Raw genomic sequence first — 14,790 nt, 5'->3', positions numbered from 1 at the left:
TCTGACAAAGCCAAAGTAAAAATAGATATGATTAAAAAAGACAGGGAAAGTCATTACCTCCTGATTAAAGGCAGTATAAACAATGAGGAAATAACACTGCTCAATATATATGCACCAAGTGGTATAGCATCCAGATTCATAAAGGAGAAAATGGCAGAGCTCAAGAAGGAAATAGATAGTAAAACCATAATAGTGGGAGATCTAAATATTCCTCTTTCAGATCTAGATAAATCAAACCAAAAAATAAATAAGAAAGAGGTAAGAGAGGTGAATGAAGTCCTAGAAAAATTAGATTTAATTGATATGTGGAGAAAAATAAATAGGGACAAAAAGGAATACACCTTCTTTTCAGCTGCACATGGTACATTCACAAAGATTGACCATGTAATAGGGCATAGAATCATTGCAAACAAATGCAAAAGAGCAGATATAACAAATGTAACCTTCTCAGATCATAATGCAATAAAAATAATAATTAGTAAGGGCACCTGGACAGGCAAATCAAAAACCAATTGGAAATTAAATAATATGATTCTCCAAAACCAATTTGTCAAAGAAGAAATCATAGAAACAATCAACAATTTCATTGAAGAGAATGACAACGATGAGACATCCTACCAAATTCTGTGAGATGCAGCTAAGGCAGTACTCAGGGGGAAATTTATATCCTTGGGTGCATATATTAACAAATTAAGGAGGGCAGAGATTAATGAATTGGGTATGCAACTCAAAAAATTAGAAAGTGAGCAAATTAAAAATCCCCAGATGAAAACTAAATTAGAAATACTAAAAATCAAGGGAGAAATTAATAAAATCGAAATTAAAAGAACTATTGAATTAATAAATAAGACTAGAAGCTGGTATTTTGAAAAAACAGATAAAATAGACAAAGTACTAGTCAATCTAATAAGAAAAAGGAAAGAAGAAAACCAAATTGACAGTATTAAAGATGAAAAGGGAGACCTCGCCTCTAATGAAGGGGAAATTAAGGCAATCATTAAAAACTATTTTGCCCAATTATATGGCAACAAATATAACAATTTAGGAAATATGGATGAATATTTACAAAAATATAAATTGCCTAGATTAACAGCAGAAGAAATTGAATACCTAAATAATCCCATATCAGAAATAGAAATTAATATACCTATTTAGCGCCATACCTATCAAACTACCAAAAAACTTCTTTACTGAATTAGGAAAAACTATAACAAACTTCATATGGAATAACAAAAGATCAAGAATATCAAGGGAAATAATAGGGAAAAATGTGAAGGAAGGGGTTCTAGCAGTACCAGATATTAAACTATACTATAAAGCAGCAGTCATTAAAACAATATGGTACTGGCTAAGAGATAGAAGGGAGGATCAGTGGAATAGACTTGGGGTTAATGACATCAGCAAGACAGTATATGATAAACCCAAAGAGCCCAACTTTTGAGACATGAATCCACTATTTGACAAAAACTGCTGGGAAATTTGGAAAACAATATGGGAGAGATTAGGTTTAGATCAACATCTCACACCCTACACCAAGATAAATTCAGAATGGGTAAATGACTTGAATATAAAGAGGGAAACTATTTAAATAAGTTAAGTGAACACAAAATAGTATACCTGTCAGATCTCTGGGAAAGGAAAGATTTTAAAACCAAGAAAGAGTTAGAGAAAATTACAAAATGTAAATTTAATGGTTTTGATTATATTAAGCTAAAAAGCTTTTGTACAATCAAAAACAATGTAGTCAAAATCAGAAGGGAAACAACAAATTGGGAAAAAAATCTTTATAACAAAAAACTCTGACAGGGGTCTAATTACTCAAATATACAAGGAGTTAAATCAATTGTATAAAAAATCAGGCCATTCCCCAATTGATAAATGGGCAAGAAACATGAATAGGCAATTTTCAGGTAAAGAAATCAAGAGTATCAATAAGCACATGAGAAAGTGTTCTAAATCTCTAATAATTAGAGAAATGCAAATCAAAACAACTCTGAGGTATCACCTCACACCTAGCAGATTGGCTAAAATGAAAGAAGGGGAGAGTAATGAATGCTGGAGGGGATGTGGCAAAATTGGGACATTAATGCATTGCTGGTGGAGTTGTGAACTGATCCAACCATTCTGTCTGGCAATTTGGAACTATGCTCAAAGGGCTATAAAAGAATGCCAACCCTTTGATCCAGCCATACCATTGTTGGGTTTGTACCCCAAAGAGATCATAGATAAACAGACTTGTACAAAAATATTTATAGCTGCGCTATTTGTGGTGGCAAAAAACTGGAAAAGGAGGGTATGTCCTTCAATTGGGGAATGGCTGAAGAAACTGGTATATGCTGGTGATAGAATACTATTGTGCTCAAAGGAATAATAAACTAGAGGAGTTCCAGGTGAACTGGAAAGACCTCCAGGAATTGATGCAGAGTGAAAGGAGCAGAGCCAGAAGAACATTGTACACAGAGACTGATATACTATGGTAAAATCAAATGTAATGGACTTCTGTACCAGCAGAAGGCAATGACACAGGACAGTTCTGAGGGATTTATGGTAAAGAACGCTACCCACATTCAGAGGAAGAACTACAGGAGAGGAAACATATAAGAAAAACAAATGCTTGAAAGCATGGGCTGAGGAGGACATGATTGGGCATGTGGACTCGAAACTACCACACCAATGCAAACATCAACAATTTGGAAATAGGTCTTGAACAAGGACACATGTTAAAACCAGTGGAAATGTGCATCAGCTATGGGTGGGGGGAGTGCGGGGGGTGAAGGGGAAAGTAGAAGCTTGAATCATGTAACCATGTTAAAAATGAATATTAATAAATGATTTAAATGGAAAAAAAGGACTGGACGATAATTTCTGTCTGCTACTTGATACCTATCTGACCTTTGCTTCCCTGAGCCTTAGTTTCCTCATCTATGAATTGGTTGATATCTGATTTCTAAGATTTCTTTTGGTTCTATGTTCTACTATAGATAGATGAAATAGATATGCACATTTTATATGCAGAGGAAGACATATTTATTTTTCTTGTTAAATAAGTTCTTAAAAGTATATATCAGTAATTGATTATTAAATGAAAATTTCAGATATCTTGTCTTAACCACATTGGTGGATGTTTTTTAATCACTAATTTTTGGTTATATTTCACTGTACTGTTTTATTTGCAAAGTACGTAGTTTTGTGTCATTCAATACCATATAGAGAGCTGATGGAGAAAACATTTTCAAAGAATAGTTTGTAAGTAGTAGCTCTACTATTATAGCTGTTTCTTCAAAATAGCCTGCCTTTATATGCTGAAAAACAACTTCATATGAAGTAAGGAAGCCAGTGTTCACCTATTCTTTGCCATTTCATAAGTTTATTACCCTGTTATATCAAAGTATCAAGTTATACTGATTATAGGAAATAGATATTTTGGGCTGCTAGAGACCATATACTGAGAGCATTGTGATATCTTCATCATTGCTCTCAGTTCAAGGATATGGCTCATTCCTGTCCATTTCTCATTTTGTCTTGTAGTTGATTTCAAGCCTCGTGCCAGCATGGATACTGTCCATCATATGCTACTGTTTGGATGTAACATGCCTTCTTCCACTGAAAGTTATTGGTAAGGACAAAAATTTATTATGGACTATGTTTTCCCTAAGTACAAGTAATATTTGACTATGTGATTCACACCTGACAAATACTTTTCATATTACTTCTACAGACAAGTAGTATTTCGTTTTATTTTCTAGAAAAGAAATATATTTTCTTTCTAACACTGTGGTATTATGACATAAATCAGAAAAGAGCAAACTTTTCATATGGGGATCATTTTTCAATGGCAAAAAATTCACATATAGACAAATTATTCATCTTACTAATAGTATATGCCAATAAATTACATGACCAAAATTTATGAAAATAATAATGTTTTTAAATAAATTTGTATTTTATAAATAAAGTTAAACTTCTCTTGCATGCCAGGGTTATCTAAAATGCAAAGGATACAAAGAAAATTTAAAAACAGTCCCTATTCTCACAGGGTTTGTAATCTAAGAAGGAAGACAACATGCAAACTGTGTAGACATAAGATATAATGGGATAAATTGGATCTATTCTCAGAGGGAAGGTAAACAGAACTAGACAGAGTTTCTTACAGGAGGTGAGACTTTAGCCAAAATTTGAAGGAAGCTAGGGAAACATGGAGGGGAAATAATAAGGAAAAGAGTTCTAGCCAGGAATGAGGAACTGAGAGTGAAAATTCAGTCAGGAAATGGAGTTTCTTTTGGGAGGGACAGCAGTGCAGCTAGTGTCAGTGGATCACAGGCTATGTGGAGGGACAATAAGGTATAAGAAGACAAGAAAGGTAAGAAGAGGCCAGGTTATGAAAGAAATTCAAATTCAAATGGAGAATTTCATATTTGATCCTGGAAGTAATAGAAGACTTCTGAAGTTTATTGCATGGGTAAATGGAGGTTGGTGTGTGAGATGGTGAGATCTGTGTTTGACAGATTTGGTAGTTTTGATCAAGTTGACAGTCTATACCTATAGCTGAAGAAATAGTAATATATGTACCAAACAATCAACAAAACTTATTACATACCTCCTAAGTGCTAGTTTCTGTGCTAAACATATCATTTATTCAATCTACAGAAAGTTGTATTTATTAGACTTGATGAGATGACTAGTGCTATATTACAAATGCAGGACAATAACTCCTTTGTCCATACTGGTTCATAGTCCATAATATAGAAGACACTGTCAGAGAGAATATAAATCAACTTTGGAATGTCTTAATTTAAAAAAGCTTACTTTCATTCTACTTGTCTGACTGTATAGAATAAGAATCTCTCTAAATTATTTTATGTAGTTAGCAAATTATATTATGTAGTTTTTATAAATAAAATGACCATTTGCCACAGTGAATTGATATTTTAAATAAAACCATATTCTGATCTACCTTCTTTAGAATTAAATATATAGTTTTTGACAAGGTAAATGAGTGTTTCCCACCTCCTCCCCCACAATATTAAAATAATAAGCATGACAAATAAAGTAATTTAAAAAAGAAGAGGAGCTACTATACAGTACCCCATGAGACAACTAATAAAGAAAAAAATAACATCAGGTCTCACTGAAGACTCATCAGATGGAACCTGGCATTAATAACTTTTTTTCCTAATTCCTTTGGGCAAATTTCCTATATGAATTCCTGATATGCGTCATTAAGGGATTTTTTCCCTCATTGGGTTTCTTATGCCTGTCATTCTACTCAACATTATTCACTGAGCCATTCCTTTCCTTTTAAATCACTTTCCCTTATGTTCTGGAGAGATAATGCAATGAGGATCAAAAAAGGATGCATAAATCCAGGGAAAATAGTAAACTGAAAATAAAGGAAAGGGCCTTTAGGTAGAAGGGATAAATGAGAGGTAGGATATAAATTTACTTCAACGGAACTCCTGGAAATAACAATGGAACAATTATAAGAAACTCCATAATGATACAGAAGAGCAATAAAATATTTAAAATAAGAATAGAACCTATGTGAGAAAATTAGGACAGAAATGAGAACTTTCAAAGATAAAATCAATAAAAGAAGAGAAAAAAATTAGAATAAACAAAGGAGAAGCAGTCAGTCAGTAAGTATTTACTAAGTGCTTACTATATATTTCAGGAACTGTGTTGGGGATAAAAATGTTCCAGAAAAGGAGATTCTATAAAATAGAGAACACTAGGTTCAGAATGTAAAAATTGAGGAACAAAAGGATTAACTGAAAAAAAGTTAATTACGTAAGAACATAAAAATTCTACAATCTGAAGAATCTGACTTGAAGACATAAAGAAAAATAATTACATTTTTTTAAATTGAATATCTTATTTCAGAAAATCATATGGGAAATTTACCCAAAGATATTAGTAATAGTATGAAAAGTTGAGACTGATAGAATCAAAAGGAGACTAACTGGAAGAAATCCTCAATTTATTTTAACACAAAATGTATTAAATCTATAGAATTTCAATGTCAAGTTCAAAATATTGCAGGCAGATCTAAGTCAGCCAGGGCAAAGACTTTCATACTAAAAGGAACATCAGTCTTCTTTGTGCAAGACTACTCTTTGGTTGGAGACACTGGTTTATGATGTTCTGAAAAGCAAATGAGTTTGTTTTGCTTTTCAATATTCTAAATTGAGCTTAATTATCAATAAGAGAAGGTGAACTTTCAGCCAAAGAAAGAACTTTGAAGTATTCTTTCCAACATTCCTTTAAAATAAAGCAGAAGTAAGCAGGATATTTGACAAGATAGCACTTAAAACTAAAACTATATAAGACAAATAAACAGGTAAAGAAGCAAGAAAATCTTAAGTAATTTTTGCTTTCAAATTTCTAAAGCAGTGAATACTTAAAAACTCATATTGATTGTGGGACATTGAGATAAAGGAAAGAGCACCTAATGATAATTAATTAAATAATAGGGGATTTAAAAATTAGGGAGGAAGAAGGTGGTAGAAGTGGATTAGTATCTTGTAGACTCAAATTTCCTGAACAACTTCATTAATTAACCATTTTTTAGGGTAGAGGGAAAGTATGGCTTTCAGACAAGGCATAGGGAGGAGAGAGACAATGAATAGTGATTCCCATTCACCAGAGCTATAAAGGAAAGTGGGCTAAGAATTTTTGGTCTCTTGGCCTAATTGAAGGACTTTGAGTTAGGGATTTCAGAACTTGGTAAATGGGGTTTTTAAGAGTAGTAATTAGATCCTGGCCAAGAAGGATTATTATATCAGGATGTATTTCCCCCAAAGGGGAGAGGAGAGGTTACTTTGGGGACCTTGAAACAGATTTTTTTTGAGAGAAGTAGGCATTTCAACAAACTTCCTCCATTTCCAGGCTAGGTCCATGCTTTTCAGATCCCTTCCCATCCCTAAAGGGTCAGAGCCCTCAGGATTGGTAGGAACTTTAACTAGGGATTTAGATTCAGAGGAATAAGGGACGGTCTTCAGTATGGACTAATGCTAAGTGGAAAGACTGAACAGACCCATTGACTCAAAGCTGTTGAAGCTTTGCCTCCTACATGAATTAAAATTTCTATGTATAAAGCTTCCAAGATCCTGTGAAGATGCTTTGTAAAAACTTGATAAATAGATTGAAGGGATAAATGAGATAGAATTTACAAATAGACTAGATAGGTGGGCATATAGCGCTTTTGCTTTTCACATATTGTGCCTTTCAGAGTAGGGGTTCTTAATATTTTTGTGTTCCAGATACCTTTGCCAATATGATGAAAATTATGAACCTCTTCTCAGAACAATAATTTTTTGCCTACATTCATAATTGAAGGAAATGCTAAATTTCAGCTAGAGATTAGTGAAATAGAGATTTAATTTTTTCCCATCCAAGTTTATGGACTCCCTGAAATCCTTCCACAGATGCCCCCTCCCCTGAGTGTCCATGGATGTCATGTTAAGAAACTCTAACTTTAAAGGGATAGAGAGAGAATTAAGAATCAATATGTTATCCTTATGATCTGGTATGGTCCAGAGGATGTCAGTTTTAGTGAAAAGAAGAAGAAATGAGAAATGTACTTTGACATAAAAAATTAGCATTTCCTAAATAAAGCTATTTTTCTGTTAGTAATAAAAAATTGAAATAATCTTATTTTTGACAATTAAAGAATGATTCAATAAATGCTTGCATATTATTGTGATATGCTATTATACTATAAAATAACAAATGTGAAGAGTACAAAAGTATGGAAAAAAAAACATACGATGATTGAAATTAAAGTCTACCGAATAAGAAAAAAGTGAACAGTGACAAACTATATTATTAAAAAAACAGAAGCAACTTTTTCAGTTGTTTCTGACACTTTGTGACCCCATTTGGGGTTTTCTTGGTAGAGATATTGAAGTGATTTGCCATTTTCTTCTCCATCTTATTTTATAGATGAGGAAGCTGAGGTGAATAGGGTTAAGTGACTTACCCAGTGTCACACAGCTAGTCAGTTTCTGAGGCCAGATTTGAAATCAGGAAGATGAGTCTTCCTGACGTCTGACTTGGTACTCAATCCACTGTGCCAACTGGCAGAAGCTACTAGGTATACAGATTTGAAATGAGATACCTAGCATTTCAATAGTAATCCTTATTTTGGTGGAATTCCTATCAAAATTTTTTCAATCAAAAGGTAAACAATTTAAAGTCTAGGGTTTTATTTTGAGATTTACTCCATAAATTGGTTTGCTTATTTGTTCCTATGTATCTAATGAAAATATTTTGATATGTTTTAAATAAATTAATAATTATTTTACTTTTGAATGAATTTAAAATACATATATATACATATTTATCAAAATATGCTTGTAAAAGAAGGAATTTGTAAATGCAAAGTCAAATGCAGACATTTTAGTAGAAGGTAAATAGAAAATGAGAATTTTAAATAAAAGAATTAATTTCATTTATTTTTCATTAAAATTTCACTTGAGGAGATAGTATAGTAGAGAGTATTCAGACAGAACCAACCAGCAGTAAGACTTACAATCACATAACTTCTAGGTTTCAATTTCCTCAACTGTAAAATGAGACAATTGGACTAGATGAGTTTTTAAAGTACCTTAAATGTCATTAGTCTACCAATTTGGGAGTCTATGAAGGTAAATTCTATTCTGAGCTATCGATTCAGAGTTAACCAGTCATTATTAATACAAGTTGGATGTATGTGATGTGGTTGACTTAAATCACATAGGCAGCTTGACTGTGTTATATCAGACCATTGCTAGAACCAAGTAATTAGAATTTATATTAATTCCCTTTGCCCATATCACAGTAAATAAATTTCAAAATAATTGCTGCATTTCTCCTAATCATTTCATAGTTTTCTTGCTAGTGCTAGTTCTCTTAATAATCTTCAGAAAAAGAAGAATGATTGAAATGTGATTCACATTTTGATTTAAAGTTTCCAGATCTCATTATAAATTCCCTCTACAGGTTTTTTTAAATAGCAAATTAGAATACGGTACATACTCAGTAAAACTAAAGAATTATTACGATATTGGATATTATTTCCAAAACCTAGCCTTTCTCTCTACCTTTCAAAGATGCTCTATTTAGGGCAGAAGTGGAGAAGGTGCAAGAGAGGGAGTATATTTTTTTCCTTAAAAGGTAGAAATTCATGAGTCCTTAATGAATCAATACTTAGAAAAAGTCTGATTGACTGGGTCAGTGTGTTGCCAAGCCTCTGCTCAAGAATATCTACCTTTCCAACAGTGATTTAAAAATAATCAGAAGAATTTGTTCAAATGTTTAGTACATATCAGAATTAAAAGAAAAAAATCAATTAGAAAAAATAACAAAAAATGCATTGTTTTCCTGAAGGCATTGTCTTGGCATTTGTAATACTGTTGGATACACTGGAAGGGGAGAAAAAATTTCATTCAAATATTTTGGTTATGATTCCTACTATTATGCTTGTAATGCTTTGGAATAGTGAGAGTTCATTCATGCTCTAGAGAAATCATAGAAAGAAAATGTTTTGAGAGAAAGATGAAAAAATATGAATATTTCAGTACCAACATATCAAGCTGTGATTCCTCTCCATTCACATTGGTTGTTTGAGTTTTCTTTCACTCATTATTCAATATTTATGTTCATCAGCTTGTTGACAACAAGTGTATAACTTTAATATAAAAGATGTTCTTTTAATCTGAAGTGAGGAAGCCCTATCATTCCCTGTGTTCTGGAAACCTTTAACATAAATGGAAAGAGCTATTCTGAGTCTCGAAGATCCATTGCCCTCCTTTGTTCTTCGTAATTGCCTCTTTCTACTATTCCTTAGAATGTATATTCAAGAATTTTTAAATGTAAATAGTAGACAGCATGAGATGTATTTCATTATGTAGGCACTTGACCTGAAATATCTGTTTCTGGATGTGAAAGACAGTGGTATAATGGGGTAGAAAGCCACAAAATAAGAGCCAAAAGACCTGGGTTCAGGTTAATCTCTGATCCATAACTGTCCATGTCATGTCACCTCTCGTTCCTCTAGTCTAGGCAACTAACCTCTAAGACTGTGTTGCAAAAAAAAAAAGATGCTGACGTGACTCGTTAGAGGGAATTTCTTTATGTGGTCATTCCCTGCATAAATGAAATCATGAATAAAATCATGCCCTAGATAAATGAATTCTTTATATGAACATTCATTGGCTGAATGAAATCATAGATCCTCTCTCCATCCTTATCATTCTAAGCACATCCTAGCCTTTTGTGTCTCATTCCAAATTAGTATCTCATGCTGGTAATGTGTCTCATTAATTATATGCATGTGCATTTAAACTACATACATTCATGTGAAGCCTTTTAATATACTGTGAGGTATTCCCATTATACTTAGATGGAGCTTCAGGCTTAATTCCAAATTAACATGCCTTCGGGACTGGAAATAAGCACCTTCTGATAGAAAATCAGCGGCTATGCTGACCCATGTAAGGAAAACAATGCCTGTCAGTTGTGACTCTGATCCCCTCTTTCCCATGCTTTTAAAGGATGAGAAAATTAACACCATCTAGGGACCTATACTGAGTAACAGCATTGAGCAAGAGTTGAAAAAGCAGAATGAATTTGCCAGGCTAAAGCTTAGGCTTACAGATCTTAATATACTTGACAATTCTGAATTCTCCAGATTTTCAGAGGAAAGAGGGAAACAAGCATTATTGAAAACAATGTACCAGCTTTGGGCCTGGAGTCAAAAAGATCTTAGTTCAAATATGGCCTTAGACACTTGTTATATGACATTGGGCAAGTTACTTCTGTAAAACAGTGACACACTGGACAAGGAAATGGCAAACCACTCTCCACAGTCTTTGCCAAGAAAACCCCAGGGACATATAGAGTTGGTTAAGAATGAACTACAACAATATGCCAGGTGCTTTACAAGTAATATTCCTCACAACATTCCTATGAAGTAGATGTTATTATTATCCCATTTTCCAGGTAGACAAAGGTAAAGTGACTTTCCCAGGTTCACACAGCTGGTATTGCATCAGAGGCAGGATTTGAACACAATCTTCCTGATTCTCAGCCTGGTGCTCTCTTCATGCATCACCTAGCTGCCTCTACCATAAAACATAGCTGATTTGTTTCAAGGTAACCATAAATGATATGCTTTTTGTGGATGAGATTTCAGGGGAAATATACTAAAAAACAGGCAATTTGGATGCAAGAATCTTTTGCTGATATATTATAAACTGTAGCATTTGATTAAATTATTTGAACCATGTCCTTTAATCTCATGTTTGCTCTAGGAGTTTAAAAAAATTAACTAGCATTAGAGAATTACAGATTATCTCTAAGGAGCTTTTGAGAGAGAAAAAGAGAGGTATATTTTCTGTTCTGCTGAGCACAGGGCTTTGTGCTGAGAACTACATATGATTGCTAAATCTCAAGGTGGGTCATTCAGAAATATTGGGCCATTAAACTGAATAGCCTTTCCTGCTCACAACTTAAGTTCTAGCAATGTTTAATTTTAAAGCCGTTTCTGGCCAAGTAATATGTTAAAAATCAAAGATGGTTGCTCTAGGTTGTTTGATCTCTTTTTAAGGAAGAATTCCAGCTGTTTAAATGAGGTTATTTCCAGCTGTTCTCACTTGATACCATCCTAAAGTGAAAACCAAAGTACTTTACCATCCTACTGAGGTTTAAGTTAAATCCCTTTCAACTGCTTCTATTTATTAACCACCTGCTGTTTCTTTTTAAATGCCACTATCTCCACAGGATGGCAGATGTTGATGAGGCAAAATAGAAAAGTAGCTTAAATATATAGGGGATATTCCATGTGAGGAATCCTTCTTGGTTATGTTTAAGTGACATTTAAAAAATTATCTGTTCTTTTGTGTTGTGTTGCTTTCTAGATAAGTACCTCTTGTTTGCCTCATCTGGTGACAATACTAACTCTTTGCATAAGAACATTTGTATAGTGGATCTTTCTATGCACTTTTCCTTATACTTATTTACACAGTATTATCCCCCTGAGATAATTTCAAACCCTTAAAATAGATTTCTGATATCCATAATTCTGGTAGCTCCTTTTAAAGAGTTTTCCCTCTACATTGACCCAAATTAAATTTCATCCCTTTTTCTTTGATTGCTGGGAAGTGAGAGAGCTCCAGAACTCTGCATTTATAACCTCCTGGGATGCATGAATGAAAATTACCCAGATCACCAAAATATAAAATATATAAAATATAAACTGTGCCTTCCTAAGCATTGGACTTATTCACAGGAAGTTAATGAAACTGTAGTATGCCCTGGAATACTGCCCAGGCTAAAGCAGGGTATCTGTCTCTTTCCCCCTCTTCACAGTATTATTCAAGTGTGTTGATAGACATACAGTACAATTGCATAATGTACTCATACAGCTTCACTTTATATCAAGTTTTATTCTGCAAGCATCACACATAATATTTCTTGGCTGACTTTTAGGTGGCCTGAATTAAAGGAAGTAATGGGAACTCCTTAGGCAAATGTCCAGTTCCTCGAAGACTAGTGTCAGTCTTAATAAAAATGAATGCCATGATTGTTACTAGCTTTGTTACTACAAATTATTACTACAGTTACCCTGCTGCTGTTGACAGCCTCAGTAGGATCCAGACTCTAATAGATGCTTGAGAATTTCATTCTGACATAACATGGCACTCACTTTCCCCTCCACCATAGACAATTAATTTTCAGGACATGTCGTTTCTGCCCTCACAAGAGTATTTGCTTTTTTACCCTTCTCTTTGACTCCTCCCCCTGCCACAGAGGTAATTTAGGTCCTTCTCAAACTCTCAAACCTGGGCTATTATAATAGCCTCCTAATTGAATCCTCAGCCTACTTTGCTTCCAATATCTCCTTTCTCTGGGTCTGCCCTTATTGCTTCTAATTTATCATACAAACTCCTGTTTGAAATTGGAAATTCTTCCAAATCTGGGTCCAGTTTAACTTACCAGACATTTCCCATGCCTTCTTCCACACATGTGCTCTCTATTCCAACCATTGTTGCTGACTTGCCATTCCTCTAAGTCAGGATTCTATCTCAGGCTTCAGGACTGTGGTACAAACAATCCTACATGCTTACAAATGTACTTCCTCCTTCTGCCTCTTAAAATCCTTAGCTTCTTTGAAGATTCAACTTTGGTATCACATCCAACAGAAAGTCTTTCCTGATTCCTCTTGTTTTAGAGTTTTCTCTCCTTCCTCAAATTATAGGCATTCCTTCCACATCGAGGGGGAGAGGGGTACAGTATCCCCACAACCTGGAACATCCAAGTAAAATTTTTTTGGTCCTCCCTTTATAACAGAGAAAAAGTCTGAATTTTTCTTTTTCCTTTAATGGTGCCTTATTGTAAAATTTGTATTAAGTATTTGGTCATAGGCAATATGATTTTAAACTTTTTCCTTGTCATCTGCTAGCCTTCATCTTTATCTTCCACAAAACTCTCAGAGAATTCCCATTTAATTTCTTATGCCAACCTGCAATATATCGAAATAGCAAGGGGGAAAATTGAGACTTGGAAAAGATGCCTGTATATTGTATTTATTTTACAATTTAAGTATTATAAACCACTCCTGTTATTCCTACCTATACCACTACTCCTTAACAGAAGGTATTATTTTGCATCTTGTCTCTGTATCCTCAGTTCCTACAACAGGGTTTTGCATATATTGTAGTAGGTTGTTAATAAATGCTGCTTGTTGAATAAATGATTGAGAGACAATTTGGATTGCACAAGGTAGTATATTAAAATTTTCTGTTTTAAGATCTTGTTTTGGAGGGGGAAGTTGGGAAAACATGCTAGGAAAATCATTATAGTGCTTTTGAATTATCATCTATATTTAACTCCCATTCCATATGGTTTAATTTTAAATTAACATATCACTGTATACCTATTGCAGATTTCAATAATATGCACATATTTAATATTGGAGAAATTGTCAGTGAGCTCATAGTGCAAATTATGGACTCATGGCTATACAATTCTATCATTTAGAAACTTGACATATTATCTATAATGTTGAAGAATTAGGATAATCTATGACTTGGCTTACTCTGTAAATCAATTAGAGCAAAATTAGGAAAAATATTTAAGACTTTTATTAATTTGTCCTATTTTGATCCATTTTGGATATTTCATAGTTAATATTAGAATTCAAGACAATACAAATGTAACTGGAAGGCAAGCCAGTTTTTTTCCCTTGGCAAAAAAGTAAGAAAATGAATTATCAGTGGAGGTATTTCCAGAATCACCTTGGATTTTAAGTGGCCTTTTAACAGATACAACCAGAGATATCTTTAACAGTCAATCATACTTTATATGGATAATTCAGAATGACAGACTAGCATTTTCTTTGCCTAATACAGTTAAAAATATGCATGCCATCTGTATGCTTTCCAAGTGAATTTGAGATGAAAAGGTTATACACCAAAAGTTCAGGAACCCAAGATATTATTTTCATATGTTAATTCACATCTTTTTTCTTTTTTGCTTGAAAAATTTAAAAAGTAATTAGTGGTTTAGAACATCTTTTAAAATTGTAATTAATTGTAATCATACTTAAAATTGTAAAATTGTAAAGAAAAAGAATCATTTTATTGGAATGACACCCAAAATTATTATAAAGTATGGAATGTATTTTGAGGAGTACCTTGATTAACCTATTTTATATTTATTCCCTCTCCTTTTAATCATCTCTCTCTTTCTCTCTCTCTCTCTCTCTCTCTCTCTCTCTCTCTCTCTCTCTCTCTCTCTCTCTCTCTCTCT

General features: G+C 33.5%; 1 protein-coding gene across 1 annotated transcript in view; it reads left to right on the top strand.

Annotated features, from left to right (window-relative positions):
* Window positions 1–14,790, top strand: part of PAM (peptidylglycine alpha-amidating monooxygenase) — a 364,941-nt gene that overhangs the window by 186,493 nt on the left and 163,658 nt on the right. The window contains exon 5 of the mRNA XM_044662577.1: window positions 3,529–3,616. Within this exon, the coding sequence (XP_044518512.1) occupies window positions 3,529–3,616 (88 nt within the window). The remainder of the gene's footprint in view (window positions 1–3,528; window positions 3,617–14,790) is intronic.

Source organism: Gracilinanus agilis, chromosome 1 (genome assembly GCF_016433145.1).
Source record: "Gracilinanus agilis isolate LMUSP501 chromosome 1, AgileGrace, whole genome shotgun sequence".
Lineage (NCBI taxonomy): Eukaryota > Metazoa > Chordata > Mammalia > Didelphimorphia > Didelphidae > Gracilinanus > Gracilinanus agilis.
Note: the sequence above shows the minus strand (reverse complement) of the source record. Positions and strands in the feature narration are given on the sequence as shown.